This window comes from Entelurus aequoreus, linkage group LG17 (genome assembly GCF_033978785.1).
Source record: "Entelurus aequoreus isolate RoL-2023_Sb linkage group LG17, RoL_Eaeq_v1.1, whole genome shotgun sequence".
NCBI lineage: Eukaryota > Metazoa > Chordata > Actinopteri > Syngnathiformes > Syngnathidae > Entelurus > Entelurus aequoreus.
The window spans coordinates 20,207,280-20,235,086 of record NC_084747.1 but is presented as its reverse complement, the minus strand read 5'-3'; the positions used below and the strand labels follow the sequence as shown (position 1 = coordinate 20,235,086).

At 38.0% G+C, this 27,807-nt stretch overlaps 2 protein-coding genes across 3 annotated transcripts in view; both read right to left on the bottom strand.

Moving 5' to 3' along the window:
* The window catches only part of LOC133632636 (protein HIRA), a 29,192-nt gene extending 26,913 nt beyond the window's left edge, over positions 1-2,279 (bottom strand). Inside the window, exon 1 of the mRNA XM_062025176.1 lies at positions 1,940-2,279. Coding sequence (XP_061881160.1) covers positions 1,940-1,976 — 37 coding nt within the window. The 5' untranslated portion in view covers positions 1,977-2,279. The remainder of the gene's footprint in view (positions 1-1,939) is intronic.
* A 6,887-nt stretch (positions 2,280-9,166) lies between these two features.
* slc2a8 (solute carrier family 2 member 8) overlaps positions 9,167-27,807 on the bottom strand; it is a 20,269-nt gene continuing 1,628 nt past the window's right edge. For both annotated transcript variants that reach the window (XM_062025180.1, XM_062025181.1), the window contains 9 exons: positions 18,601-18,763; positions 18,323-18,529; positions 18,154-18,253; positions 14,050-14,261; positions 13,841-13,990; positions 13,667-13,775; positions 13,470-13,601; positions 13,250-13,395; positions 9,167-9,522 (listed from right to left, as the gene is read on the bottom strand). In XM_062025180.1, the coding sequence (XP_061881164.1) occupies positions 9,376-9,522; positions 13,250-13,395; positions 13,470-13,601; positions 13,667-13,775; positions 13,841-13,990; positions 14,050-14,261; positions 18,154-18,253; positions 18,323-18,529; positions 18,601-18,763 (1,366 nt within the window). In that variant the 3' untranslated portion in view covers positions 9,167-9,375. The remainder of the gene's footprint in view (positions 9,523-13,249; positions 13,396-13,469; positions 13,602-13,666; positions 13,776-13,840; positions 13,991-14,049; positions 14,262-18,153; positions 18,254-18,322; positions 18,530-18,600; positions 18,764-27,807) is intronic.

Here is a 27,807-nt window from a genome sequence, read left to right as displayed (position 1 = left end):
AAGCAACACTGGCGGTGACTATGACGTGCGCATTTTCTGCACATGCGTACTAGGGGGGAGGGTGTCTTAAACGACCATTGTGTGTGTGTGTGGATAAGGTTAGGTAGGATTTACCCTGGATAACCTTAGCCGTAAACGGGACCTGACACACATGTTTGTGTGCTATGACTATGAGATTTTTTTCCCTTGGCCTCAGTCTGGACCCCAGCGTTTACCTGTTTCTCACCTATTTTGTCCCATCTTAAAACTCATTTGTATACTCTAGCCTTTAAATAGACCCCCCCTTTTAGACCAGTTGATCTGCTGTTTCTTTTCTGACGCACTAGCTGTCCAAAGTCGGGACCCAGGGTGGACCACTCATCTGTGCATGTCTCTGCGCTGCTGACCTGTCTCCATTCGAGATGATCCCCTGCTGGCCCCACTATGGACTGGACTCTCACACTATTATGTTAGATCCACCATGAACTGGACTCTCACACTATTATGTTAGATCCACTATGGACTGGACTCTCACACTATTATGCTAGATCCACTACGGACTGGACTCTCACACTAATATGCTAGATCCACTATGGACTGGACTCTCACACTATTATGTTAGATCCACTATGGACTGGACTCTCACACTATTATGCTAGATCCACTATGGACTGGACTCTCTCACTATTATGCTAGATCCACTATGGACTGGACTCTCACACTATTATGTTAGATCCACTATGGACTGGACTCTCACACTATTATGCTAGATCCACTATGGACTGGACTCTCTCACTATTATGCTAGATCCACTATGGACTGGACTCTCACACTATTATGTTAGATCCACTATGGACTGGACTCTCACACTATTATGCTAGATCCACTATGGACTGGACTCTCTCACTATTATGCTAGATCCACTATGGACTGGACTCTCACACTATTATGTTAGATCCACTATGGACTGGACTCTCACACTATTATGCTAGATCCACTATGGACTGGACTCTCTCACTATTATGCTAGATCCACTATGGACTGGACTCTCACTCTATTATGTTAGATCCACTATGGACTGGACTCTCACACTATTATGCTAGATCCACTATGGACTGGACTCTCTCACTATTATGCTAGATCCACTGTGGACTGGACTCTCACACTATTATGCTAGATCCACTATGGACTGGACTCTCACTATATTATGCTAGATCCACTCGACGTCCATTGCACCGGTCACCTAGGACGGGTGGTTCCCACATCTGCGGTCCCCTCCAAGGTTTCTCATTGTCATCCCATTGGGTTGAGTTTTTTTCTTGCCCTGATGTGGGATCTGAGCCGAGGATGTCGTTGTGGCTTGTGCAGCCCTATGAGACACTCGTGATTTAGGGCTATATAAGTCAACATTGATTGATTGATTGTAAGGGACGCCGGAAGTTGGCAGACCCGTCAGCGATCCTGTTCTGTCTCCCTGTAATGTTTGTCTGCTCTTGAATGGAATTGTGCTGAAAATCTTAATTTCCCAGGGACAAGCGGTAGAAAATGGATGGATTATTAAAGTAGTTCTGACTAATTGTAGCCTCAGATGATGCAAAGAGGAACGACTTAACTGAAACCGCCATTAACCGTTGCTTAAATTCAAACAGTTAGTTGTTAGCCGGCTAACGGCTAACTTTGCAAAGTGTCAGCAGATGCGTTAGCTAATGTCATAGCATTCAAGCTAGCCGGCTAACATGTTAGCTGGCTAATGATAGCACACACCCAAGCATGAGCAACAAATGGCACTTCTGGTGGCAATTAACTCCCCGGCGCGTTGGCCCCGCGGGCTTGAATTTACGTCCCGTCCGGAGCAGCCCAACGAGGTCGTTTAAGTGAGCACGGCGACCACCGTCGCTGCTCGCAGCCCCGCCGACAACAAAAGCCCAACTTGGTCCAACAGATTCCCGGACGAGCTTACCGTTGTGGCTCACCCAGCTCGGCTTCAGCAACTTCATCTTCAAGCTTCCCCCCCTTCTCCCGGTTCGTGTGAGAATCCTCGGACGGCGCGCTGGTTTCGTCTCCTTTGTCTCAAACTCCGGCGGAGAGTTGAACGTTTGCGGTCTTCAACTCCATCCCTGCAGCAGCAGCAGCCGCGGCAGCATCCCCGCCGAGGAGCCGAGCAGCCGGACGACAGACGAGGTGACACCGAGCACAACAGGAAGCGTTCGCGTGAGGTTCTGCCGCCGACAGGAAGTGGTGATCGCAGCTCTTTCAAAAGACACCGCTATCGTACATCGCGCGTCGAATTGTGAGGACGCAGACAATGTAAATGTGCGTTGTCCGTAATTAATTATGTATTTGAGTGCGATTTGTTGAACCGAACGTCGACAGTCTGTTACATTTCCTACGCCGACGCACATTAGTAGTTTTACTTTGAAAACCAACCGGACGTCATTGGTGACGCTCTAAATTTAAAATGACTAACGTGGTTTTTCTTCCTTTTGAAAGAGGTTTGTTTCTCTGTTTTGGTCCTCGGTCACGAACGTATGGTTGTTTCTATTGTGAATAATAAATACTACTAGCCTTCTGAATAGTTATAATTGTGTAAATACATTCACGCGTATAACATTTTACACCAAAATTCATCAACTTCCGTCCATTTTTTTGGTCCGCCTTCTTCTCCCCCAGTTTTTATCCGATCGGAACCTTTCCATTGTCAAAATGTTAGCAACCATTTTGTTTACCTTACCAAAATTCACAGATGACCAGGAATCCAAGATCTTCCAGGAAATGTTTCCTATTGAAAATTAATGGGCCAATTTTCAACTTTTCCCATTTAAAATGAATGCTAGCATGCTAATTTACTTTTTTTTAAGCTAATTTAACAGCCATACACTTTGGTACGTGATACATGCTATCTTTTTTTCTGCAAAATTTGCACCGTTTACCCCACATCCATCCATCCATTCATCTTCCTCCGCTTATCCGAGGTCGGGTCGCGGTGGCAGCAGCCTAAGCAGGGAAGCCCAGACTTCCCTCTCCCCAGCCACTTCGTCCAGCTCTTCCCGGGGGATCCAGAGGCGTTCCCAGGCCAGCCGGGAGACATAGTCTTCCCAACGTGTCCTGGGTCTTCCCCGTGGCCTCCTACCGGTCGGACGTGCCCTAAACACCTCCCTAGGGAGGCGTTCGGGTGGCATCCTGACCAGATGCCCGAACCACCTCATCTGGCTCCTCTCGATGTGGAGGAGCAGCGGCTTTACTTTGAGCTCCCCCCGGATGGCAGAGCTTCTCACCCTATCTCTAAGGGAGAGACCCGCCACCCGGCGGAGGAAACTCATTTCGGCCGCTTGTACCCGTGATCTTGTCCTTTTGGTCACGACCCAAAGCTCATGACCATAGGTGAGGATGGGAACGTAGATCGACCGGTAAATTGAGAGCTTTGCCTTCCGGCTCAGCTCCTTCTTCACCACAACGGATCGATACAGCATCTGCATTACTGAAGACGCTGCACCGATCCGCCTGTCGACCTCACGATCCACTATTCCCTCACTCGTGAACAAGACTCCAAGGTACTTGAACTCCTCCACTTGGGGCAGGGTCTCCTCCGCAACCCGGAGATGGCACTCCACCTTTTTCCGGGCGAGAACCATGGACTCGGACTTGGAGGTGCTGATTCTCATCCCAGTCGCTTCACACTCAGCTGCGAACCGATCCAGTGAGAGCTGAAGATCATGGCCAGATGAAGCCATCAGGACCACATCATCTGCAAAAAGCAGAGACCTAATCCTGCAGCCACCGAACCGGATCCCCTCAACGCCTTGACAAAGCCTAGAAATTCTGTCCATAAAAGTTATGAACAGAATCTGTGACAAAGGGCAGCCTTGGCGGAGTCCAACCCTCACTGGAAACGCGTCCGACTTACTGCCAGCAATGCGGACCAAGCTCTGACACTGATCGTACAGGGAGCGGACTGCCACAATCAGACAGTCCGATACCCCATACTCTCTAAACACTCCCCACAGGACTTTCCGAGGGACACGGTCGGATGCCTTCTCCAAGTCCACAAAGCACATGTAGACTGGTTGGGCAACCTCCCATGCACCCTCAAGGACACTGCCGAGAGTATAGAGCTGGTCCACAGTTCCACGACCAGGACAAAGACCGCTTAACAAAAAACAGAGATTTACAGCCCAAAATAACCGATTTTTAACCCACAAAATGTTTAACCAAAATGTAATATTTGTAAAAAAAATATACATATATATTTTTAAAAAAAATAAAAAAAATAATTGGAACCCAAAAGAACCAAAATGATTTTCAACCCAAAATAACTGTTTTTTAACCAGAAAAATATTTAGTCCAAATTAAATATTTGAAACATTAAAAATGATTTTCAACCCAAAAAAAAAGAGCAAAAATAACTGATTTTTAACCCCAAATATGTTGAACTAAAATTAAATATTTGTAACAATAAAAATGATTTGTATTTAAAAAAAATTAAAAAAAGACTTGGAACCAAAACAATTTTCAAACAAGATTGTAACCCAAAATAACCAATTTTAACCCCAACAATATTCGGTCAAAATTATATTTAAAACATTAAAATTATTTTTTAACACAAAAAAAAAGAGTTTTAAGCCAAAATAACCGATTTTTAACCCCAAATATGTTGAACTAAAATTTGTAACAATACAAATTATTTTTTTAAGAAAACAAAAAAAGATTTGTAAACCTTTCCCCAAATAACAATGTTTAACATCCCAAAAATAGATTTGCAACACAAAATAAGCAATTTTTTTTCACCCCAAAAATGTTTAAGCAAAATTAAATATTTGTAACAATAAAAATTATTAAAATTATTAAAATTAATTTTTAACAACAACAAAAGTTTGGAACCCAAAATAACTGTTTAACCCGAAAAATATTCAGTCCAAATTAAACATTTGAATCATTAAAACATTTTTTTTGACAATAAAGATTTGTAACCCAAAATAACCAATCTTTAACCCCAAATGTGTTTAATCTAAATTAAATATTTGTAACAATAACAATTATTTTTGATAATAAAAGACTTTTCACCAAAAATATTTTCAACCCCCTAGAAACAAGATTTGTAACCCAAAATAACCAATTTTAACCCCATTAATATTCAATCAAAATTAAATATTGAAAACATTAAAATTATTTTACCAAAAAAGAGTTGTAAGCCAAAATAAACGATTTTTAATCCCAAATACGTTGAACTAAAATTCAATAATTGTAACAAAAAAAAGGATTTTTATTTTGTATTAAATTAAATATTTAAAATATTTAATTTTGATTGAATATTGTTGGGGTTAAAATTTGTTATTTTGGGTTGCAAATCTTGTTCTGGGGTGTTAAAAACCGTTTTGGTTCCAAGTCTTTATTATTAAAAATCCTTTTTATTGTTACAAATATTTAATTTTGGTTAAACACATTTGGGGTTAAAAATGTGTTATTTTGGGTTACAAATCTTTTTGGTAAAAATCATTTTAATGTTTTAAATATTTAATTTTGATTGAATATTGTTGGGGTTAAAAATTGGTTATTTTGGGTTGCAAATCTTGTTTAGGGGATTTTAAAATCGTTTTGGTTCTTTTCGTTTCCAAGTCTTTTTACTAATTATAAAAAATCATTCTTATTGTTACAAATATTGAATTTTGTTTAAACACATTTTGGGTTAAAAATAGTTTATTTTGGGTTACAAATATTTTTTTGGTTAAAAAATCATTTTAATGTGTCAAATATTTAATTTGGACTAATATTTTTCGGATTAAAAAAGTTATTTTGGGTTACAAAACTTGTTTTGGGGGGTTGAAAATAGTGTTGTGGGTTCCAAATCTTTTTTTGTTGTTGTTGTTAAAAATAATTTTTATTGTTAGCGCGGGGTGCTGGAGCCTATCTCAGCTACAATCGGGCGGAAGGCAGGGTACACCCTGGACAAGTCGCTTCCTCATCGCAGGGCCAACACAGATAGACAGACAACATTCACACTCACATTCACACACTAGGGCCAATTTAGTGTTGCCAATCAACCTATCCCCAGGTGCATGTCTTTGGAGGTGGGAGGAAGCCGGAGTACCCGGAAGGAACCCACGCAGTCAATCAAACGTTATTGCAGACTCCAACGTCCAAGTAGAACACCCGCGACCCCAAAAGGGACAAGCGGTAGAAAATGGATTGATGGATGTTACAACTATTTTATTTTGCTTAAACATTTTTGGGGCGAAAAAAAATCATCAATCAATCAATCAATGTTTATTTATATAGCCCTAAATCACTAGTGTCTCAAAGGGCTGTACAAGCCACAACGACATCCTCGGTGTCGAGTGGGTCTGATATAATATTGTGAAAGTCCAACACATCAGCGAAAGTCCAGTCCATGGTGGGGCCAGCGGGAACCATCCCGAGTGGAGACGGGTCAGCAGCGTAGAGATGTCCCCATCTGATAGACAGGCTAGCGGTCCACCCCGGAGCAGAGTAGAAAAGAAAAGAAAAGAAACGGCAGATCAACTGGTCTAAAAAGGGAGTCTATTTAAAGGTTATTAATTAATTAATAATTAATTAATTAAAATCGGTTATTTTGTGTTGCAAATCTATTTTTGGGATGTTATAAATCGTTTTTTTGGGAAAGGTTTACAAATCTTTTTTTGTTTTCTTAAAAATATAGTTTTATTGTTTCAAATATTTAATTTTAGTTCAACATATTCGTGGTTAAAAATCGGTTATTTTGGCTTACAACTATTTTTTTGTAAAAAATATTACAATGGCACATTCCCCACACCCCAAAAATGTTTAGGCAAAATTTTATATTTGTAACAATAAAAATTATTTTTAACAACAACAAAAAAAGATTTGGAACCCAAAAAACCAACATGATTTTTAACCCACCAAAACAAGATCTGCAACCCAAAATAACCAATTTTTGACCCCAAAAATATTTAGTCCAAATTAAATATTTGAAACATTAAAAATTATTTTTTATCAAAAAAAGATTTGTAACCCAAAATAACCAATTTTTAACACCAAATATGATTAACCAAAATGTTATATTTGTAACAATAAAAAGGATTTTTAATAATTAAAAAAAGGCTTGAAACCGAAAAGAACCAAAATGATTTTTAACCCAAAATAACCCATTTTTAACCCCAACAATATTCAATCACAATTAAATATTTAAAACATTGAAATGATCTTTAACGGAAAAAAGATTTGCAACCCAAAATAACCAATTTTTAACCCCAACAATATTCAATCAAAATTAAATATTTAAAACATTAACATTATTTTTTGCAAAAAAAGAATTGTGAGCCAAAATCACCGATTTTTAACCCCAAATATGTTGAACTAAACTTTAATATTTGTAAAAATAAAAATGATTAACAAAAAAATTGTAAACCTCCACCAAAAAAAAACGATTTTAACATCCCTAAAATAAATTTGCAACCCAAAATAAACTATTTTTTCTAACCCCCAAAATGTTTAAGCAAAATTAAATATTTGTAACAATAAACAATTTTTAACAACAAAAACGATTTGAACCCAAAATAACTGTTTTTTAACCTGAAAAATATTTAGTCCAAATTAAATTTTTAAAACATTAAAAATAATTTTTAACGAAAAAAGATTTGTAACCCAAAATAACCAACTTTTAACCCCAAACGTGTTTAACCAAAATTAAATATTTGTAACAATAAAATAGATTTTTTAAAGAGATTTGGAACCCAAAAAAACCCAACTTTTAACCCCAATTTTTTTTTACAGAAATTAAATATTTCTAACAATAAAAATGATTTTTAATAATTAAAAAAAAAGACTTGGAACCAAAAAGAACACAAATTTTTTTTAACCCCCCCAAAACAGGATTTGCAACCCCAAATAACCAATTTTTAACACCAAATATGATTAACCAAAATGTTATATTTGTAACAATAAAAAGGATTTTTAATAATTAAAAAAAGGCTTGAAACCGAAAAGAACCAAAATGATTTTTAACCCAAAATAACCCATTTTTAACCCCAACAATATTCAATCACAATTAAATATTTAAAACATTGAAATGATCTTTAACGGAAAAAAGATTTGCAACCCAAAATAACCAATTTTTAACCCCAACAATATTCAATCAAAATTAAATATTTAAAACATTAACATTATTTTTTGCAAAAAAAGAATTGTGAGCCAAAATCACCGATTTTTAACCCCAAATATGTTGAACTAAACTTTAATATTTGTAAAAATAAAAATGATTAACAAAAAAATTGTAAACCTCCACCAAAAAAAAACGATTTTAACATCCCTAAAATAAATTTGCAACCCAAAATAAACTATTTTTTCTAACCCCCAAAATGTTTAAGCAAAATTAAATATTTGTAACAATAAACAATTTTTAACAACAAAAACGATTTGAACCCAAAATAACTGTTTTTTAACCTGAAAAATATTTAGTCCAAATTAAATTTTTAAAACATTAAAAATAATTTTTAACGAAAAAAGATTTGTAACCCAAAATAACCAACTTTTAACCCCAAACGTGTTTAACCAAAATTAAATATTTGTAACAATAAAATAGATTTTTTTAAAGAGATTTGGAACCCAAAAAAACCCAACTTTTAACCCCAATTTTTTTTTACAGAAATTAAATATTTCTAACAATAAAAATGATTTTTAATAATTAAAAAAAAAGACTTGGAACCAAAAAGAACACAAATTTTTTTTAACCCCCCCAAAACAGGATTTGCAACCCCAAATAACCAATTTTTAACCCCAACAATATTTAATCATTAAAATGTTTAAAAAAAAAAAAAAAAAAGATTTGTAACCCAAAAAAAACAACTTTTAACCCCAAAAATGTTTAACCGAAATTAAATATTTCTAACAATAAAAATCAACCTAAAAAAAGTTTGGAGAGATTAGGACACGTTTGGGAGACATAAGGGAATAACAATAAAATGTTGATAACATTAAACTCCTTATGGCACGATGAATGATTGGGACACGCTTGTAGTGTGAAACATGTATATTGATGGAAAAAACAGCAATATTTCAATAATACAACAATTCCCTCTGATTGGCTGACCAAGGGACAGTCAGTCTCAAGTGACCAATCAGAAAGGAGGAGTCAGTTCAATGCCCACCTCTAAGGTTGCACAGTACTGTGAAACAATGAATAAATAATCCCATATGTAATAAATACTTTTATGGTCATATTTCCTAAACAAAAAAAGCTTATTTCTCTCCTACATTGACACCATGTGAACCTCGACACTCCTGCCCAAGCCAGCACTCGTGCAGCTTCTGGGGGAGGAGCCAAGAGAAGGTTTGAGATAAAAGAGCTTACAGAGTCCCGGGGACTTAATTCCTGAGATGAGCAGCGTGGACCAGGCTGGACCCTCATGGGCCCGACGTGCCCCTGAAAGACGCCTCGATCTGCTCCAACGTCTTGCCTTTGGTCTCGGGGACCAAGGTCACGGTGAATACCAGGTTGAGGACGCACATGGAGGAGAAGAGCCAGAAGGTTCCAGCGCTCGTGAGGAGGGTCTGGAAGGAAACACGGAGATTTTAAGCAAACAAACGTTTTTCAGTTACGATTAAACATCAATCTTGTGGGCGGGGTCTCTAAATAATGTTAGACGACCTCAACAACTACTTTGCAGATTTGAGGCACTTAACACCATCCCTCGCCCTGATGAGCAGCCGCTCAACCTGGACACAGCGGATGTCCGGAGAACCCTGAGGAGAGTAAACCCCCGGAAAGCAGCGGGACCTGATGACATTCCGGGCAGAGTGCTAAAGGGATGTGCAGACCAGCTGGCTAGGGTTCTCACAGACCTCTTCCAACACCTCGCTGACCCAGGCTGTGGTACTATCATGTTTTAAGACGGCCACAATCATCCCAGTGCCTAAAAAACCCACAATCTCCTCCCTCAATGATTATCGCCCCCGTGGCACTCACCCCCATCATAATAAAGTGCTTCGAGAGGCTGGTAAAGGAATACATTGTCTCCAGACTTCCCCCCACATTCGACTCATACCAGTTTGCTTATCGCCCTAACCGCTCCACAGAGGACGCCATCTCCTCTGCACTCCACCTGAGCTTAGAAGGAAAGGACACACACATGCGGATGTTGTTTCTGGACTTTGGCTCGGCGTTCAACACCATCATCCTGCAGCACTTGGTGAGCAAACTGGCCCCTCTTGGATTCAGTACCCCCCTATGCAACTGGCTGCTTGACTTCCTCACAGACAGACCCCAGTCTGTGAGAGTGGGCGACAACACCTCCAGTGCCATCTCCCTTAGCACCGGCTCCCCCCAGGGCTGCGTCCTGAGTCCACTGCTGTTCACGTTGATGACCCATGACTGCTGCGCCAGGTCCACTACTAACCACATTGCGAAGTATGCGGACGACACAACAGTAGTGGGCCTCATCCGTGACAACAACGACATGGATTACAGGGAAGATGTGAAACATCTGGTTGACTGGTGCAGAACCAACAACCTGGTCCTGAACGTCGACAAGACCAAGGAGATCATCGTCGACTTCAGGAGGCACCAGTCCAGCCACGCTCCACTCTTCATCAACGGCACAGCAGTGGAGATCGTAAGCAGCACCAAGTTCCTGGGGGTGCAGATAACTGACAATATGACCTGGTCCCTACACACCGGAGCTCTTGTAAAAAGAGCTCAGCAGCGCATGCACTTTTTGCGTCGGATGAAAAGAGCCCAGCTCCCTCCCCCAATTCTCACCACATTCTACAGAGGCACTTTAGAGAGCCTACTGACCAACAGCATCTCTGTCTGGACTGGAGCCTGCAGTGCCTCAGACTGGACGTCTCTCCAGAGAGTGGTGAGGACGGCGGAAAAGATCATCAAGACTCCTCTTCCTTCTATCCAGGAGATCGCAAAAAGCCGCTGCCTGACCAAGGCTCAGAAAATCTGCAGAAACTCCTCCCACCCCCACCAAGGACTGTTTTCACTGCTGGACTCTAGAAAGAGGTTCCGCAGCCTCCGTAGCAGAACCTCCAGGTTCTGTAACAGCTTCTTCTCTCAGGCCATAAGACTCTTGAACGCATCATACTTCCCCCCAAAAATGGATTAACTGGCTGGATTATAAAGACAATATAACATACATCCATAAGCGTGGATGCATATACAAAAGTGCAATATATTTATCTGTACAGTAATCTATTTATTTATTTTTTATTTTTGTCCTGTCCAGCTTCTCAGGCAAATCATATACAGTAGTTGATGTAGATGCCCATATCGGCTATACACATTTACTTTAAAAAAGAGAAGTGTGGGATACTTCTCTTGTTGCCTTATTTGTATTTGACTTTATTAAATGCATTTATATTATCATTTGGTGCAGCCAGGCTGGAGCAGGAGGGGATAGAAAGAGAAAAAAAGGAAGACAGAGGGGGAAATTGTGGGGACAAGAGGGGGATAAGACAGAGAGACAAAAACAACAACAGCAAACACAACAACAATAGAGCAACATCAGCAAATTGGATATGTACAAATGTGATGGTAAAAGTGATAGCAAAGAAGCAGTTAGTGAAATAAATAATAATACATAAATGACAATGAGCATTATTACACTACAAATGGAGCAATACAAATACCAATAGAAATAGCGCTATTGATAATGAATAATACCAATAATTTACCTCTATTATCAATCAATCTATTTATTTATATCTGCACCTTATTGCTCTTTTATCCTGCACTACCATAAGCTAATGCAACGAAATGTCGTTCTTATTTGTACTGTAAAGTTCAAATTTGATTAACAATAAAAAGGAAGTCTAAGTCCAACAGTGTTGAGGGCAGAAGTAGGCAGCGAGCTCTGAAACTGACCAATAACAAGGCTTCTTACTTGCTGGTTAAAGAATAAAAGATTTTAACAATAAATATTTGTGACCAAAGAACCATTTTTAACCAGGAAACAATCGATCTGTAACAAAAATGATTTGTAACCTAAAAATAAAATTGTAAAAATAAATAATTTGCAACTAAAAAACAATTGTGTAAAGAAAAAACAAAAAAATATTTGCAACTATGAAAACGAATTGTAACCAAAAAATAATAATTTTAACCAAAAAATTAATAACAAATAAACCTTGATTTGCCACCAAAACACTTTTTTTTCTTTTTAACCCCCAAAAATGCTTCACCAAAAATAAATTTGTAACATCCATCCATCTATTCATTTTTTATTTAAAAGAAAAATATTTGCAACTAAAAATGATTTGTTAAGAAAAAAACAAGTTCACCAAAAAATTGTACATAAAAAAACGATTTTAAACCCTCAAAAACTATTTGCAACCATAAAAACGATTTTAACCCCAAAACATTTTTTTTTTAACAATAAATTAATATATATATATTTTTTTTACAATATAAACAGATTTATAACCACAACAATCTTTAATTTGCCTCCAAAAAAACCTATTTTTTCATTTTTAATACATAAATATTTAACCTAAATAAAATATTTGTAACAATAAAGAGGATTTTTAATAATAAAAAAAAGACTAGGAACCAAAAAGAACCAAAATTATTTTTAACCCCTCAAAACAAGATTTGCAAACCCAAAATAACCAATTTTCAACCCAAAAAATATTTAATTAAAATTAAATATTCCAAACATTAAAATTATTTTTAACAAAAAAAATAAAGATTTCTAACCCAAAATAACCAATTTTTAACCCCAAATAATTTGAACTAAAATTAAATATTTGTAACAATAAAAACATTTTTTTAAGAAAACTAAAATATTTCTGAACCTTTCCCAAAAAAACTATTTTTAACCCCCCAAAACAAGATTTGCAACCCAAAATAACTGTTTTTTGAAACATTAAATATGATTTTTTAACAAGTAAAAGGATTTGTAACCCAAAATAACCGATATTTAACCCCCAAAAATTTTGAACTAAATTAAAAAATAATTGCAACTCAAAAAAGAAACTGCAAACCCTCCCCCCCAAAAAAATATTCATAGCAAAACCTTTTTTTTAACCAAAAACAAATGTGGAACCACAAAAACAACTTGCAACAAAAACCCTACATTGCAGCCAAATAAACAATTTGTCACCAAAAAATGTTTGTAAACAAACAAAAAACGATTTGAAACCCCTAAAAATGTTTTTGTTTGAAATGTTTTGTTTATTTTAAATGAATCTTGATCAAATTGTTTGGTTGCATGTAAGACACAAGAACATGTGTTCCACTCCAGTCCACTAGGTGTCAGTCCTGCCCACAACTCACCATCATGTCCTGGAAGCTCTTGGTGACGACGAAGGCCATCCCCCAGTTGGTGAGCACGCAGACGGCGCTGGCGAAGCCTCTGACTTTGAGGGGGAAGATCTCCGACATGACCAACCACGGGATGGGACCCCAGCCCAGAGCGAAGCCTGCACACACACAAAAACACGCTCTTCAGGACCACAAACCGCCGATTATGCATTTTCACCGAGTCCCGCCTCACCTGTGATGAAGACGGATATGCTGGCGAGGGCCAGCCAGGCCAGGTCGGCTTGCGGCGCCCCCACCGGAGAAGGTCCGGACGTCAGGTGGAAATAAACCCCCAGGCCCGCGGTGCTGATCGCCATGGCGACACCTTGACGAGCGGGACACAAAGCGGGCAGCAAGTTTGCAAGACATGGGGAGGAAGTTGGATGCTACCTGAGACCACGAGGAGGACTTTTCTCCCGGCCTTGTCCATGACCAGCGCCGCCACGCCCGTGAAGACCACCTGGATCAGGCCCACGATGACTGAGGCCAGGTCGCTCTCCTGGGGCGACACAAGAACATCCGTCACTGACCCGGCCGCGCTCGCCGGCCAAAGCCACCCGGCACCTTGAAGTGTGCCCGTTCGAAGATGTCCTCGGCGTAGAACATGATGGCGTTGATGCCCGTCATCTGCTGGAAAACCATCAGCAAGACGCCGATCACCAGCGGCTTGTACACGCCCGCATCCTTCAGGTCCGACAACTGGAAAGTGGAGCCCTGTGGGAGGACAAACACCGGGCTGGTGGGCGGGACATGTCGGCGGGAGCCGAGCTCACCTGCTCGTCGCACGCGTCTTCGATGCGGGCGCACTCCCACTCCACGGGGGCCTGGGGCCCCCGCAGGAAGCGCAGGGCCTCCTCAGCCTCGCGCCGCTTGCCGTGGGAGAGCAGGAAGCGCGGCGTCTCCGGCATGAAGCACATGCACACCATCAGCAGCGTGGGTGGGATGGAGCTGCAGATCGCCAGCCAGCGCCAGTCCATGAAAAGACCTGCGGGGGGAGGGGCAGGGGGCGTGGTCTATCCATCACTTCGGTGAGAGAACACCTGACCAGAGTTGGACTTGCAGCGCAGGTGCAACAAACCTCTCTGTGGAGGGTCTAACATAGGGGTGACCAAAGTGCGGCCCTGGGGCCATTTGTGTACCGCAGCTCATTTTTTAACAGCTCGCGGCACATTCTAAAAAAAAATAATAATAAAAATGTATATTCGACAAATAGATATGAAGTTAAACATTAAAAGTAAAAAAAATAAAAAATAATGTATGACTTTTTTGTAACACTTATGGGTCCCCAATAATTTTAGTGTGTTTTTCTTTTTTTTAACTGTAATTGCTCAAAAAATATTATGGAATCAAAATCAATGTTTTTATGAATTATTGACCTATTGAAGGCTCCAAGTAATTCACATCAAATATTCCACTTTGGATCATTTTGGGGCGAAAATACTGCATATTATATGTTTTTGCCTTATGTTTTCTATGACAAAAACAGCATAAAACAAATAAACAAAAATAAATAAAACAATTATTTTCCACGGATAGATCTAAAGTTGAAACATTGAAAGTAAAAAAAAAAAAAAAAATTATGTATGACTTATTTATAACACTTATGAGCGGGACCCTTTTCGGTCCCCAAGAATTTTAGTGGGGTTTTTTTAACTGTCATTGCTCAAACAATAACAATGACTCAAAATCAATGTTTTTTTTACTGAATTATTGACCTATTCAAGGCTCCAAATAATTCACATCAAATATTCCACATTGAATCATTTTGGGGCGAAAATATTGCATATTTTGTGTTTTTGCCTTATAATAACAGTTTTCTATGACACAGTAAACCAATAAACAAAAATAAATAATGAAAATGTATGTCCGAGGGATAGATCTGAAGTTTAAACGTTGAAAGTAAAAACAATAAAAAATTATGTATGACTTATTTGTAACACTTTCAAGTGGGACCATTTTGGGTCCCCAATAATTTCAGTGTTTTTTATTTCTTTAAACTGTCATTGCTCAAAAAATATTATTGAGATTTAAAATCAATGTTTTTATGAATGATTGACCTATTAAAGGCTCCAATTAATTCACATCAAATATTCCAAATTGAATCATTTTGGGGCGAAAATATTGCACATTTTGTGTTTTTGCCTTATAAAAACAGAGTTTTCTATTACAAAAACAGCATAAAACAAATAAACATGAACAAATAATAAAACATTATAATCCACGGATATATCTGAAGCTGAAATGTTGAAAGTAAAGAAGTGAAAAATAATGTATGACTTATTTATAACAGTTATGAGTGGGATCCTTTTGGGTCCCCAAGAATTTCACAGTTTGTTTTTTTTTCAAACTTTTATTGCTCAAACAATAACAATGACTCAAAAACAATGTTTTTTAATGAATTGTTTGTCTATTCAAGGCTCCAATTACTTCACTTCAAATATTCCATTTTGAAATATTTTTTGGGGAAAATACTGCATAATTTTATGTTTTTGCCTTATAAAAACAGAGTTTTCTATGACAAAAACACAGTAAACCAATCATCAAAAATAAATAATAAAAATGTATGTCTGATGGATAGATCTGAAGTTGAAACATTGAAAGTAAAAACAATTAAAAATAATGTATGACTTATTTGTAACACTTACGAGTGGGACCCTTTTCGGTCCCAAATCAATTTAGTGTCTTTTTCTTTTTTTAACAGTCATTGCTCAAAAAATACTATTGAGATATAAAATCTATGTTTTTATGAATTATTGACCTATTGAAGGCTCCAATTACTTCACATCAAATATTCCACTTTGAATCTTTTTTGGGGCGAAAATATTGCATATTTTGTGTTTTTGCCTCATAAAAACAGTTTTCTATGACAAAAACAGCATAAAACACATAAACATGAACAAATAATTAAAAATATATATATTCCACGGATAGATCTGAAGTTGAAACATTGAAAGTAAAAAAAAATATTTAAAATTATGTTTAACTTATTTGTAACACTTATGAGTGGGACTTTTGGGTACCCAATAATTTTTGTGTTTTTTTCTTTTTTTAACTGTCATTGCTCAAAAAATATTATTGAATCAAAATCAATATTTTTATGAATTATGGACCTATTGAAGGCTCCAATCAATTCACATCAAATATCCATCCATCCATCCATTTTCTACCGCTTATTCCCTTCGGGGTCGCGGGGGGCGCTGGAGCCTATCTCAGCTACAATCGGGCGGAAGGCGGGGTACACCCTGGACAAGTCGCCACCTCATCACACACATCAAATATTCCACTTTGAATCATTTTGGGGTGAAAATATTGCATATTTTGTGTTTTTGCATTAAAAACAGGGTTTTCTATGACAAAAACAGCATAAAACAAATAAACAAGAACGGGTAGATCTAAAGTTGAAAGTAAAAAAAGAAAGAAAATAATGTATGACTTACTTGTAACACTTATGAGTAATAATTTTTGTGTTTTTTTTTATAAACTGTCATTGCTCAAAAAACATTATTGAATCTAAATCAATGTTTTTATGAATTATTGGTCTATTCAAGGCTCCAATTACTTCACATCAAATATTCCACATATTCCACTGAATTAATTTGAGGGAAAATATATTACATATTTTGAGTTTTCGCCTTATTAAAAACAGAGTTTTCTATTACAAAAACAACATAAAACAAACATTAAAAAAATAATAGAAAATGTATATTCAAAGGATCTGAAGTTAAAGCGTTGAAAGTTAAAAAAATAAAATAATGTGTGGTCCCCAATAGTTTTAGTTAGGGTTTTTTTTCCAAATGTAATTGCTCAAAAGATATTAATGAATAAAAATCTATGTTTTTATAAATATTTGACCAATAAAGGCTCTTATTAATTCACAGTAAAGGCTCCTATTAATTCACAGTAAATATTCCACTGAATTAATTTTGGGGGAAAATATTGCATATTTTGTGTTTTTGCCTTATAAAAACAGTTTTCTATGACAAAAACAGCATAAAACAAATAAAAATAATAAAAATCTATATTCGACAGATAGACGATCTAGAGATTTAAACGTGGAAAGTAAAAAAAAAAAAAATTATTGTAACACTTATGAGTGGGACCCTTCGGGGTCCCCAATATTTTTTGTGTTTTTAAAAAATTTTTAAATCAATGATATTATGAATTATTGACCTTTTGAAACTCCAATTAATTCACATTTCACGTATACATTTTTTGGGGGCGAAAAATGTAGCATATTTTGTGTTTTTGCCATTAAAAAAAAACAGGGTTTTCCTTAACAAAAAGGGCATAAAACCTAAAAAACCTAAGGAGAGCCCTAAAAGGTAAAAAAAAAATGGAAATATTGAATTGGTTACGAAGATAAAAACATAAAAATGGCTCCCGCGGGATTTCAGTTGAAGAAGTTTGGACCCCCTGGTCTACTGGGACAACATAATATAAATAATATCTTTAAATAATGACTTAAATGTCTCATTAATTCATTATAATTAGGATGAAAAATATGTAAAATAACATATTTAATCACCAAAATTATTTATTTCATGATCTAATTATGTAATTATTGATATTAAATATAATGAAATCAACAATTCAATGATATAATCCTAAATATTTCACTGGTATTGAAAAATGAGATGTACTTTTACATTAAATATAACGACACATTTATGTATTTAATTCCAAATATAATTAACCAATGATGAGTTAATTTTTTAATTTGGGCCCATTTGACCCTCCGTACGTCTTTGATGTTTTGTGTGGCGGCGTGGCTCCGCCCACCTCTGGCCATGTGACCAGGTTGTGGGTGAGCTCCCAATCAATTCTTTAGTCTATCAAGACATCAATAGACGATTGATTATTGATCAGCAGTTACGCACCTGCCAGGTAGACTCCCATGATGCCGAGCACCACCATGAGCTGCACGCACGAGCCCAGCGTACCTCGCACGCGCTCGTGAGCCATCTCGGAAATGTACAGCTGACGCCAAACACACGTGGTCAATTGCGGTGGTCACGTTACAGGAAATAAGGTAAGAGGGCGTCTCACCGGCACGACGAGCGAGGTGACGCCGCTGGCGAGGCCGGTCAGCGCCCTGCCGACGTAGAGCATCCAGATGTTCTGCGCGGCGATGACGACGGTGAAGCCGAAGACGAAGGGCAGCGAGCAGAACATGAGCGTCAGCTTCCTGCCCGCCTTCTCCACCATCCAGCCGCCCAGCAGGCCGCCCGCCGCCGCTCCCAACGTCACGATGGACTGTGGGAGAGAGGCGACACGTGAGGACATCGGGCAACCAATCGGGCGCCTCGGTGCTGACAGAGTCCTACCCCGAACCAGGACGCCTGCACCTCGTCCAGCCGCAGCCGGGGGTCCGAGCTCCTGCTGAGCTCCGGGATGGCGGGCGAGCTGTAGCCCAGCACGAAGCCAAAGCTCATGGGACCCAGCACGGACACAAAGGTGGCCAGGTACAACTTCCTGTTCCTCACTTTGCTGCACAGGAAGTGAGAAGTTGACTTAACGAGATTACGTCAATCAAACTTTCAAGTCTTTGCTGACTTCAACTCAATGTGCTCGACCAAAAAAAAAAATTGTAAAAGAAAAAACATAATTTAACCAAAAAAACGATTTGTGACCAAAAAACTATATACATCCCAAAAACATGTTACAATTTGCAGCTAATTTTTTTTATTTCAAACCCAAAAAATATTGTAAAAAAAATAAATATTTGCAAATAAATAATTGCAACTGAAACATTTGAAAAATTTGTTTTAAAAAGTCTAACAACCAAAAAACGATTTGAAACAAAACAATTATTTGTAACCAAATCAAGATTTGCAACGAAAAAAATCTAACCATAACAAAATATTTGTAACCAAAAAACGAACTGCAAACAAAAGATGTATTTTAACCAAACAAAAAAAACATTTGTAGCAAAAACGTTTTAACCAAAAATCGATTTGTGACCCCAAAAATGTTTTAAAAAATATATACAATTTTTGCAACTAAAGAAATACATTTTTAAACCCCAAAATTGGCAACTGAAAAACAATTTAACACAAAAAAATGTGTAACAAAAAAAAAAGACTTCAAAAAATGATTTGTAACAAAAAATATTTTAACCATGAAAAAAAAAACGAACTGCAGCCAAAAACAATTATTTGAACGACCAAACTATTTTTATTTTTTTTTACAAAAAATGATTTAACCAGAAATCGACAATGTTTTTCCTCCCCAAAAAACCCTCAAATTTGTAACCACATAAAAAATACTGGCAACCAAATAGAAAAAAAAAATTGTAAAAAAACAAAGCAAAAAAACCTACAATTTACAACCCCAAAAATATTTTGCAACCAAATTACTTTTTCTTAGACTTAGAAATACAAAATTGAATCAATTTTTTTCGTTTGCAAATTATTTTTTTGTTTGGTTGCATAAAGACACAGAATGATCGCAGCTTAAGGGACATGTTGGCACACAACCATAAACACGTGTTCCACTCCAGTCCAGTAGGTGTCAGTCATCTCACCAGCTCTTGGGGACTATGAAGGCCATCCGCTAACAAAAACTCTTACTTTGACGATCAGAGCGGCCATGTTGTTGACGTTTAAAATGACCGACAGTAACAAGGCTGAAGATAGCTGACGATTCAAATGAACCGATACTGATAGTCTATATCAATAAATCATTGTGTCACCTGTGCAAAATAACGACCAAAAACAACAATGCAACACAAATATAAATAAATAAATAATCATTACAACAAAGTTGATGGTTTGTGAAACTTTTAATCCATCCATCCATTTTCTACCGCTTGTCCCTTTTTCAGGGTCGCTGGGGGTTCTGGAGTCTATCTCAGCTGCATTCGGGCAGTAGGCGGGGTACACCCTGGACAAGTCGCCGCCTCATCGCAGGGCGAAACTTTTAATATACTTGTGAAATTCTAATAAAGACACGTTTGACCCTTGTTTCAGGCATGTAGACCACATAAATCCACATCAAAACCCACTATACCCCGACTTCTCAAATCTGGAGTAGGGCTGCAACTAACGATTAATTTGATAATCGATTAATCTGTTGATTATTACTTTGATTAATCGATTAATAATCGGATAAAAGAGACAAACTACATTTCTATCCTTTCCAGCATTTTATTTAAAAAAAACAGCATACTGGCACCATACTTATTTTGATTATTGTTTCTCAGCTGTTTGTAAATGTTGCAGTTTATAAATAAAGATTTATTTTAAAAATATATATATATATATATATATATATTTTTTTTAAAAGCCTCTGCGCATGCGCATAACATAGATCCAACGAATCGATGACTAAATTAATCGGCAACTATTTTTATAATCGATTTAATCGATTAGTTGTTGCAGCCCTAATCTGGGCTAAATTATCCGACAGACCCCGAAATTTCATAAAAACACAGTTTGTGAAATTATATTGGTAAAAAAATGCAATAAAACATTCAAGCCATTATATGCATTTATATGACATTAGTCTGGGTCCAGATTAAGAACCACTCCACTTAAAATCCTCAGATCCATAGAACCTGAATTCATTAAAACACAGTTTGTTCAAGTCCCGATAAACAATTGTGTCTTTTTGGAGCTCCAGGGTCTCTTGGGTAGTCTAGTCCAGATGTGAGAATTTTAAGTGGGGTGGTTTTTAATCTGGACCTGGACTAATGTGGTCTACAAGCATTAAAAATGGTTAAATGCACCTTTATTATATTTTCTGAAATAAAATAAAGGTTTCATAACTTTACAAACTGTGTTTTTATTTATTTCATGGGATCTGTGGGATAATCTAGTCCAGATTTGAGAAATCCAGGTATAGTGTTTTTTTATCTGGACTAATGTGGTCGACATGCTGATAATCTATAATATATGGAAATCTTTTGTCTATTGAACCAAAACACACACAAAAAGACACATTTTACTCCTTTTATGCATGTAGACAAAATAAATCCAGGTCCACATCAAAACCCACTATACCCCGACTTCTCAAATCTGGACTAAATTATCCAACAGACCCTGAAAATTCATAATAACTGTGAAATTATATTTGTAAAAAAAAAAAAATGCAATAAAGCCACATTCAACCCCTTTTATGCATTTAGATTACATTAGTTCAGGTCCAGATTAAAAACCACTCCACTTAAAATCCTCAGATCCATAGAACCTGAATTCATTAAAACACAGTTTGTTCTAGTCCCGATAAAAATGTTTATCTTTTTGGAGCTCCAGGGTCTCTTGGGTAGTCTAGTCCAGATGTGAGAATTTTAAGTAGGGAGGTTTTTAATCTGGACCTGGACTAATGTGGTCTACGAGCATTAAAAAGGGTTAAATGCACCTTTATTATATTTTCAGAAATAAAATAAAGGTTTCATAACTTTACAAACTGTGTTTTTATTTATTTCATGGGATCTGTGGGATAACTTAGTCCAGATTTGAGAAATCCAGGTATAGTGGTTTTTGATCTGGACTAATGTGGTCTACATGCTAATAATCTATAATCTATTGAAATCTTTAATCTATCGTAACTAAACACACACCAAAAGCCACATTTAACTCCTTTTATGCATGTAGACAAAATTAGTCCATGTCCAGGTTAAAAACGTGATTTGTGAAATCTTTAATATATTTGTAAACATGCAATAGAAGAATATCTAACCCTTTATAGCAGACCTGGGCATTGTACGGCCCGCGGGCCGCATCCGGCCCTTTGCGCATCCCTGTCCGGCCCGCGTGAGGCCAATCATAAATTACAAAATAAATTTCAAAAAGTATCTATGTCGAGTGTGCAATACAACGGTGCTGCTTTTGTTTTGAAAAGCGTTATTTGTATTACTTCCGTGTGGACGTATGCGCGTGTGCGATTGTGAGTGAATTGAACGGCGCAATCACAAATTACAAAATAAAGTTTAAAAAACATCTATGTCGTGCGCGCAATACAACTGTGCTGCTTTTATTTTGAAATGTGTTATTTATGCCGTATGTCCGGGGGGAACCTGTGAGTGAAGGTGCATAGAGACAAGTGATGAGACACTAAAAAAAGAAAAGTTGATGACGAATGGCGTGTTTTCAACAAGACATGGACTGGCAAGTATTTCTTTACATAAATTAATGGTAAAGCCGTGTGCTTAATTTTTGGTACACAGCTTGCTGTGTTTAAAGAATATAATTTTAATCGCCACTACACGAAGAAACACGAGGGAAAATACCGGAATGTGTCTGATGAAGCGCGCGCAAGGGAGGCCGATGCGTTGATGGTAAAACTGCAAACCCAACAAGGACTTTTTGCCATATTTCACACCCCCAGAGATGCAGCCGTCAAGACAAGTTTCGTCATTTCTCACAAAAGCGCCAGAAAAAGTAAGGCGTTTTCTGACGGAGAGTTTATTAAAGGCCTACTGAAATGAATTTTTTTTTATTTAAACGGGATTAACAGATCCATTCTATGTGTCATACTTGATCATTTCGCGATATTGCCATATTTTTGCTGAAAGGATTTAGTAGAGAAAATCAACGATAAAGTTCGCAACTTTTGCTTGCTGATAAAAAAAGCCTTGCCTGTGCCGGAAGTAGCGTGACGTCACAGGAGGCCATATTCCTCACAATTTTCCTTTGTTTACAATGGAGCGAGAGAGATTCGGACCGAGAAAGCGACGATTACCCCATTAATTTGAGCGAGGATGAAAGATTCGTAGATGAGGAACGTTACAGTAAAGGATTAGAGAGGCAGTGATGGACGTATCTTTTTTCGCGCTGACCGTAACTTAGGTACAAGCTGGCTCATTGGATTCCACACTCTCTCCTTTTCCTATTGTGGATCACGGATTTGTATTTTAAACCACCTCGGATACTATATCCTCTTGAAAATGAGAGTCGAGCACGCGAAATGGACATTCAGAGTGACTTTTATCTCCACGACAATACATCGGTGACACACTTAGCTACTGAGCTAACGTGATAGCATCGTTCTCAAATGAAGATATAAACAAAATAAATAAACCCCTGACTGGAAGGATAGACAGAAAATCAACAATACTATTAAACCATGTACATGTAACTACACGGTTAAAAATTCTCAGCCTTGTAAGGCTTAACAATGCTGTTGCTAACGACGCTAAGGCTAATTTAGCAACTTAGCAACCGGACCTCACAGAACTATGATAAAAACATTAGCGCTCCACCTACGCCAGCCAGCCCTCATCTTCCCATCAACAGCCGTGCTCACCTGCATTCCAGCGATCGACAGCGCGACGAAGGACTTCATCCGTGGGTTTGGCGGCAAGCATCGGCTAGGCGTCTGCTAGTCCTTGTTGTGTTGCTGTAAGTATTGTACTTAGCCGCTAATACACCGATCGATCCCACCTACAACGTTCTTCTTTGCAGCCTCCATTGTTCATTAAACAAATTGCAAAAGATTCACCAACACAGATGTCCAGAATACTGTGGAATTTTGTCGAAGAAAACAAGAAGTTTCTGTATCGGGTTCGACGGGGTCCAACCACTTCCGTGGATTCTGTGACGTCACGCGCATAAATCATATCCAAAGGAGTTTTTCAACCGGAAGTGTGGCGGGAATTTTAAAATTGCACTTTATAAGTTAACCCGGCCGTATTGGCATGTGTTGCAATGTTAAGATTTCATCATTGATATATAAACTATCAGACTGCGTGGTCGGTAGTAGTGGGTTTCAGTAGGCCTTTAAGGAGTGCTTATTGGACTCTGTTGCGCTGATATGCCCGGAGACATGGACTGTTTTTCGCTAACTTTGGATGAGAGCTGCGATGTACGTGACACCGCCCAGCTGCTCTTCTTCTTACGTGGGATAACTGCAGACTTTCAAATCACGGAGTAGCTGGCAGCCATGCAGTCAATTAAAGAGACAACCACAGGTAATGACTCGTTCACATAGGTAAATGCGTGTTGGGACAAGCTGGCAGATGTGACAATCCAATCCACTTTATTTATATAGCACATTTAAACAACAAAATGTTTCCAAAGTGCTGCACAACAATATTAAAAACAATATTCAAATATTATCCTTAGCTCCACCAATGACTGAATAAAAAGAAAAAACAATTACATATAAAACCAATATAAAAAACAATATAAAATAAATATGATTACAAACTATTTTTAACAACAGATGGTTGTCCAAATCTGATGGGGAAAAATGTTGGATAATGCAGGATAAAGTGACCATCAAAAGCAATCTGCTTTTGTATAAAGTTAAGTTAGGTTAAATTAAATTATTATTATTATTATTAATTATTATTATTATCATCATTATTATTTATCTTATGGTATATCAAAAATAATATTGAGCAAAATTTAATTGAAATATTGTCGTGTGGCCCTCCAGCAGTGCTCGGGTTGCTTATGCGGCCCCCGGTGAAAATTAATTGCCCACCCCTGCTTTATAGGCATGTGGATCACATTAGTCCAGGTCCACATAAAAAAAGAAGTCTGTTTTCATGAATCTTCAGGGTCTGTGTGATAATCTCGTTCAGATGTTGGAACTATTGAGTATAGTGGTTTTTAATCTTGACCTGGACTAATGTGGTCCACATGCATAAAAAGGGTTAAATGTGACTTTTAAAAATATATATTTTCACAAATAAAACAAAGGTTTCATAAATCACAAACTGTAGTTTATGGGTTGAGAGTGTTTTGCATTTTTCCCATCATGCTTTGTAATGGATTTAAATTAGTGTAATTTAAATGTTTTTTAAGGTGCATTTTTTTTGCACCATGACTGGAGAAGGTTGTTTCAATTGGGTCATATACGTTAATGCTGTGCACACCCTTAAGAGCGTATGCAGCTGAGATAGGCTCCAGCACCCCCCGCAACCCTAAAAGGGACAAGCGGTAGAAAATTGATGGATGGATGACCCCCATATAGTCATGCTGCCCACAAAATGGCGACCTAATGGCAGCATCAAATTGGGTGAGATTCCTTATAAAACTTATGACGTCTCACGGGTCAAACCCCTGAGAGAGAAACACATATCAAAACTACAATCATTGGGCTGAATTTTGGAATAATTGTAAAGGTGCAATAACCTTTTTAGGAAGACCTGAAAGCAGGGCGTTACAATAATCTAGACCACTTGTAATAAAAATATGTATTAGCGTCTCCGTGTTGCCCTGAGAGAGAATTGGGCGAACTCTATTCTTAAGATGATAAAAACCTATTTTCGTTATATTTTTTACATGTGGTATAAAACTAAGGTCAGAGTCGAAAACGACGCCCAGATTTTTCACTTGTAGTGATGGAGTTAAAGGCCTACTGAAATGAAATGTTCTTATTTAAACGGGGATAGCAGGTCCATTCTATGTGTCATACTTTATCATTTTGCGATATTGCCATATTTTTGCTGATTTAGTAGAGAACATCGACGATAAAGTTCGCAACTTTTGGTCGCTGATAAAAAAGCCTTACCTGTACCGGAAGTAGCGTGACGTCACAGGTTGAAAGGCTCCTCACATCTGCACATTGTTTACACCAGCAGCGAGAGCGATTCGGACCGAGAAAGCGACGATTACCCCATTAGATTACCCCATTAATTTGAGCGAGGATGAAACATTTGTGGATGAGGAAAGTGAGAATGAAGGATTAGAGTGCAGTGCAGGACGCCAGGGTGTATCTTTTTTCGCTCTGACCGTAACTTAGGTACAAGCTGGCTCATTGGATTCCACACTTTCTCCTTTTTCTATTGTGGATCACGGATTTGTATTTTAAACCACCTCGGATACTATATCCTCTTGAAAATGAGAGTCGAGAACGCGAAATGGACATTCACAGTGACTTTTATCTCGACGACAATACATCGGTGAAGCACTTTAGCTTCGGAGCTAACGTGATAGCATCGTGCTTAACTGCAGATAGAAACAGAAGAAACATGCCCCTGACTGGAAGGATAGACAGAAGATCAACAATACTACTATTACTTCTACTATCAGGAGACACCGAACCAAACCCTGGACCTGTAACCACACGGTTAATGCTGTCCAGCCTGGCGAAGCCTAGCAATGCTGTTGCTAACGACGCCATTGAAGCTAACTTAGCTACGGGACCTCGACAGAGCTATGCTAAAAACATTAGCTCTCCACCTACGCCAGCCCTCATCTGCTCATCACGACCCGTGCTCACCTGCGTTCCAGCGATCGACGGCGCGACGAAGGACTTTACCCGATCATCCGTGCGGTCGGCGGCTAGCGTCGGATAGCGCGTCTGCCATCCAACTCAAAGTCCTCCTGGTTGTGTTGCTGTAGCCAGCCGCTAATACACCGATCCCACCTACAGCTTTCTTCTTTGCTGTCTCCATTCTTCATTAAACAAATTGCAAAAGATTCACCAACACAGATGTCCAGAATACTGTGGAATTTTTCGATGAAAACAGAAGCTGTTTGTATTGGGACACAATAGTGTCCCAATACTTCCGTTCAACCTGTGACGTCACGCGCAAACTTCATCATACCGATACGTTTTCAGCCGGATATTTCCCGGGAAATTTAAAATTGCACCTTATAAGTTAAGATGTTAAGATTTCATCATTGATATATAAACTATCAGACCGCGTGGTCGGTAGTAGTGGCTTTCAGTAGGCCTTTAAGGTTCTTCTTATGGTTTATAAAATGTTTTTATGGTATTGGGCCTTCTTGTATTTCAGATTTGCTTTTACCCTATGAACCTTCCCGGGCCCTGAGATCTTCCAGCACTCATCTCCTAATTATTCCCAAAGTCAGGACACAAAGTCACGGGATGGCATCTTTCCACCATTATGGCCCCCGTCTATGGAACAGTTTTCCGGAGGACCTCTGGGCTGCGGAGAACATTCATGTTTTTAAGAGCAGGCTTAAGAATCACCTTTTTTAAATTTGGCTTTTACCTGATATTAATTATTTTATTGAAGTCATTTGTATTTTACTTTTTATCGTATTAGTTATGCAAGATTTTATTTAGTTTTATTTATTTACTGTATATTAATTTTATTTGTATCTTTTTATTAATCTTCATATGTCTTACTTGTATTTTATTCTTCATCTCTACTCACGTTTCATACTAATTTACAAGTTTATTATTTTCCTCAGATGAGCCGACTGCCTCAAGGGGTATCGATCGTGCGTGTGGGGGCGCTTTGTGTCAGCGTCCTGGTGGCCATGGTCTGATGACCTCCTAGTGCAGATGTGATAGTGTTTACTCACATGTCTCCTCTGTACTCAGCCATGCAATCATTGGTCCATATAGTTGCATATGTGTGTATGTGGTGTATGTGTGTTTGTGTTTGGTATTTGTGTCCGTGCGTACGCATGTAACAATGGGGGATATGGGTCACCGGGGTATTGTTTTTAACTTTGTAAAGCACTTTGCGTTGCACTTCTTTTATGTATGAAAAGTGCTTTATAAATAAAGCTTGATTTTATTTGAAATTGATAACATCTGTGGGCATACTTGCCAACCTTGAGACCTCCAAATTCGGGGGAAGGGTTTGGTGGTAGTGGGGGGTGTAT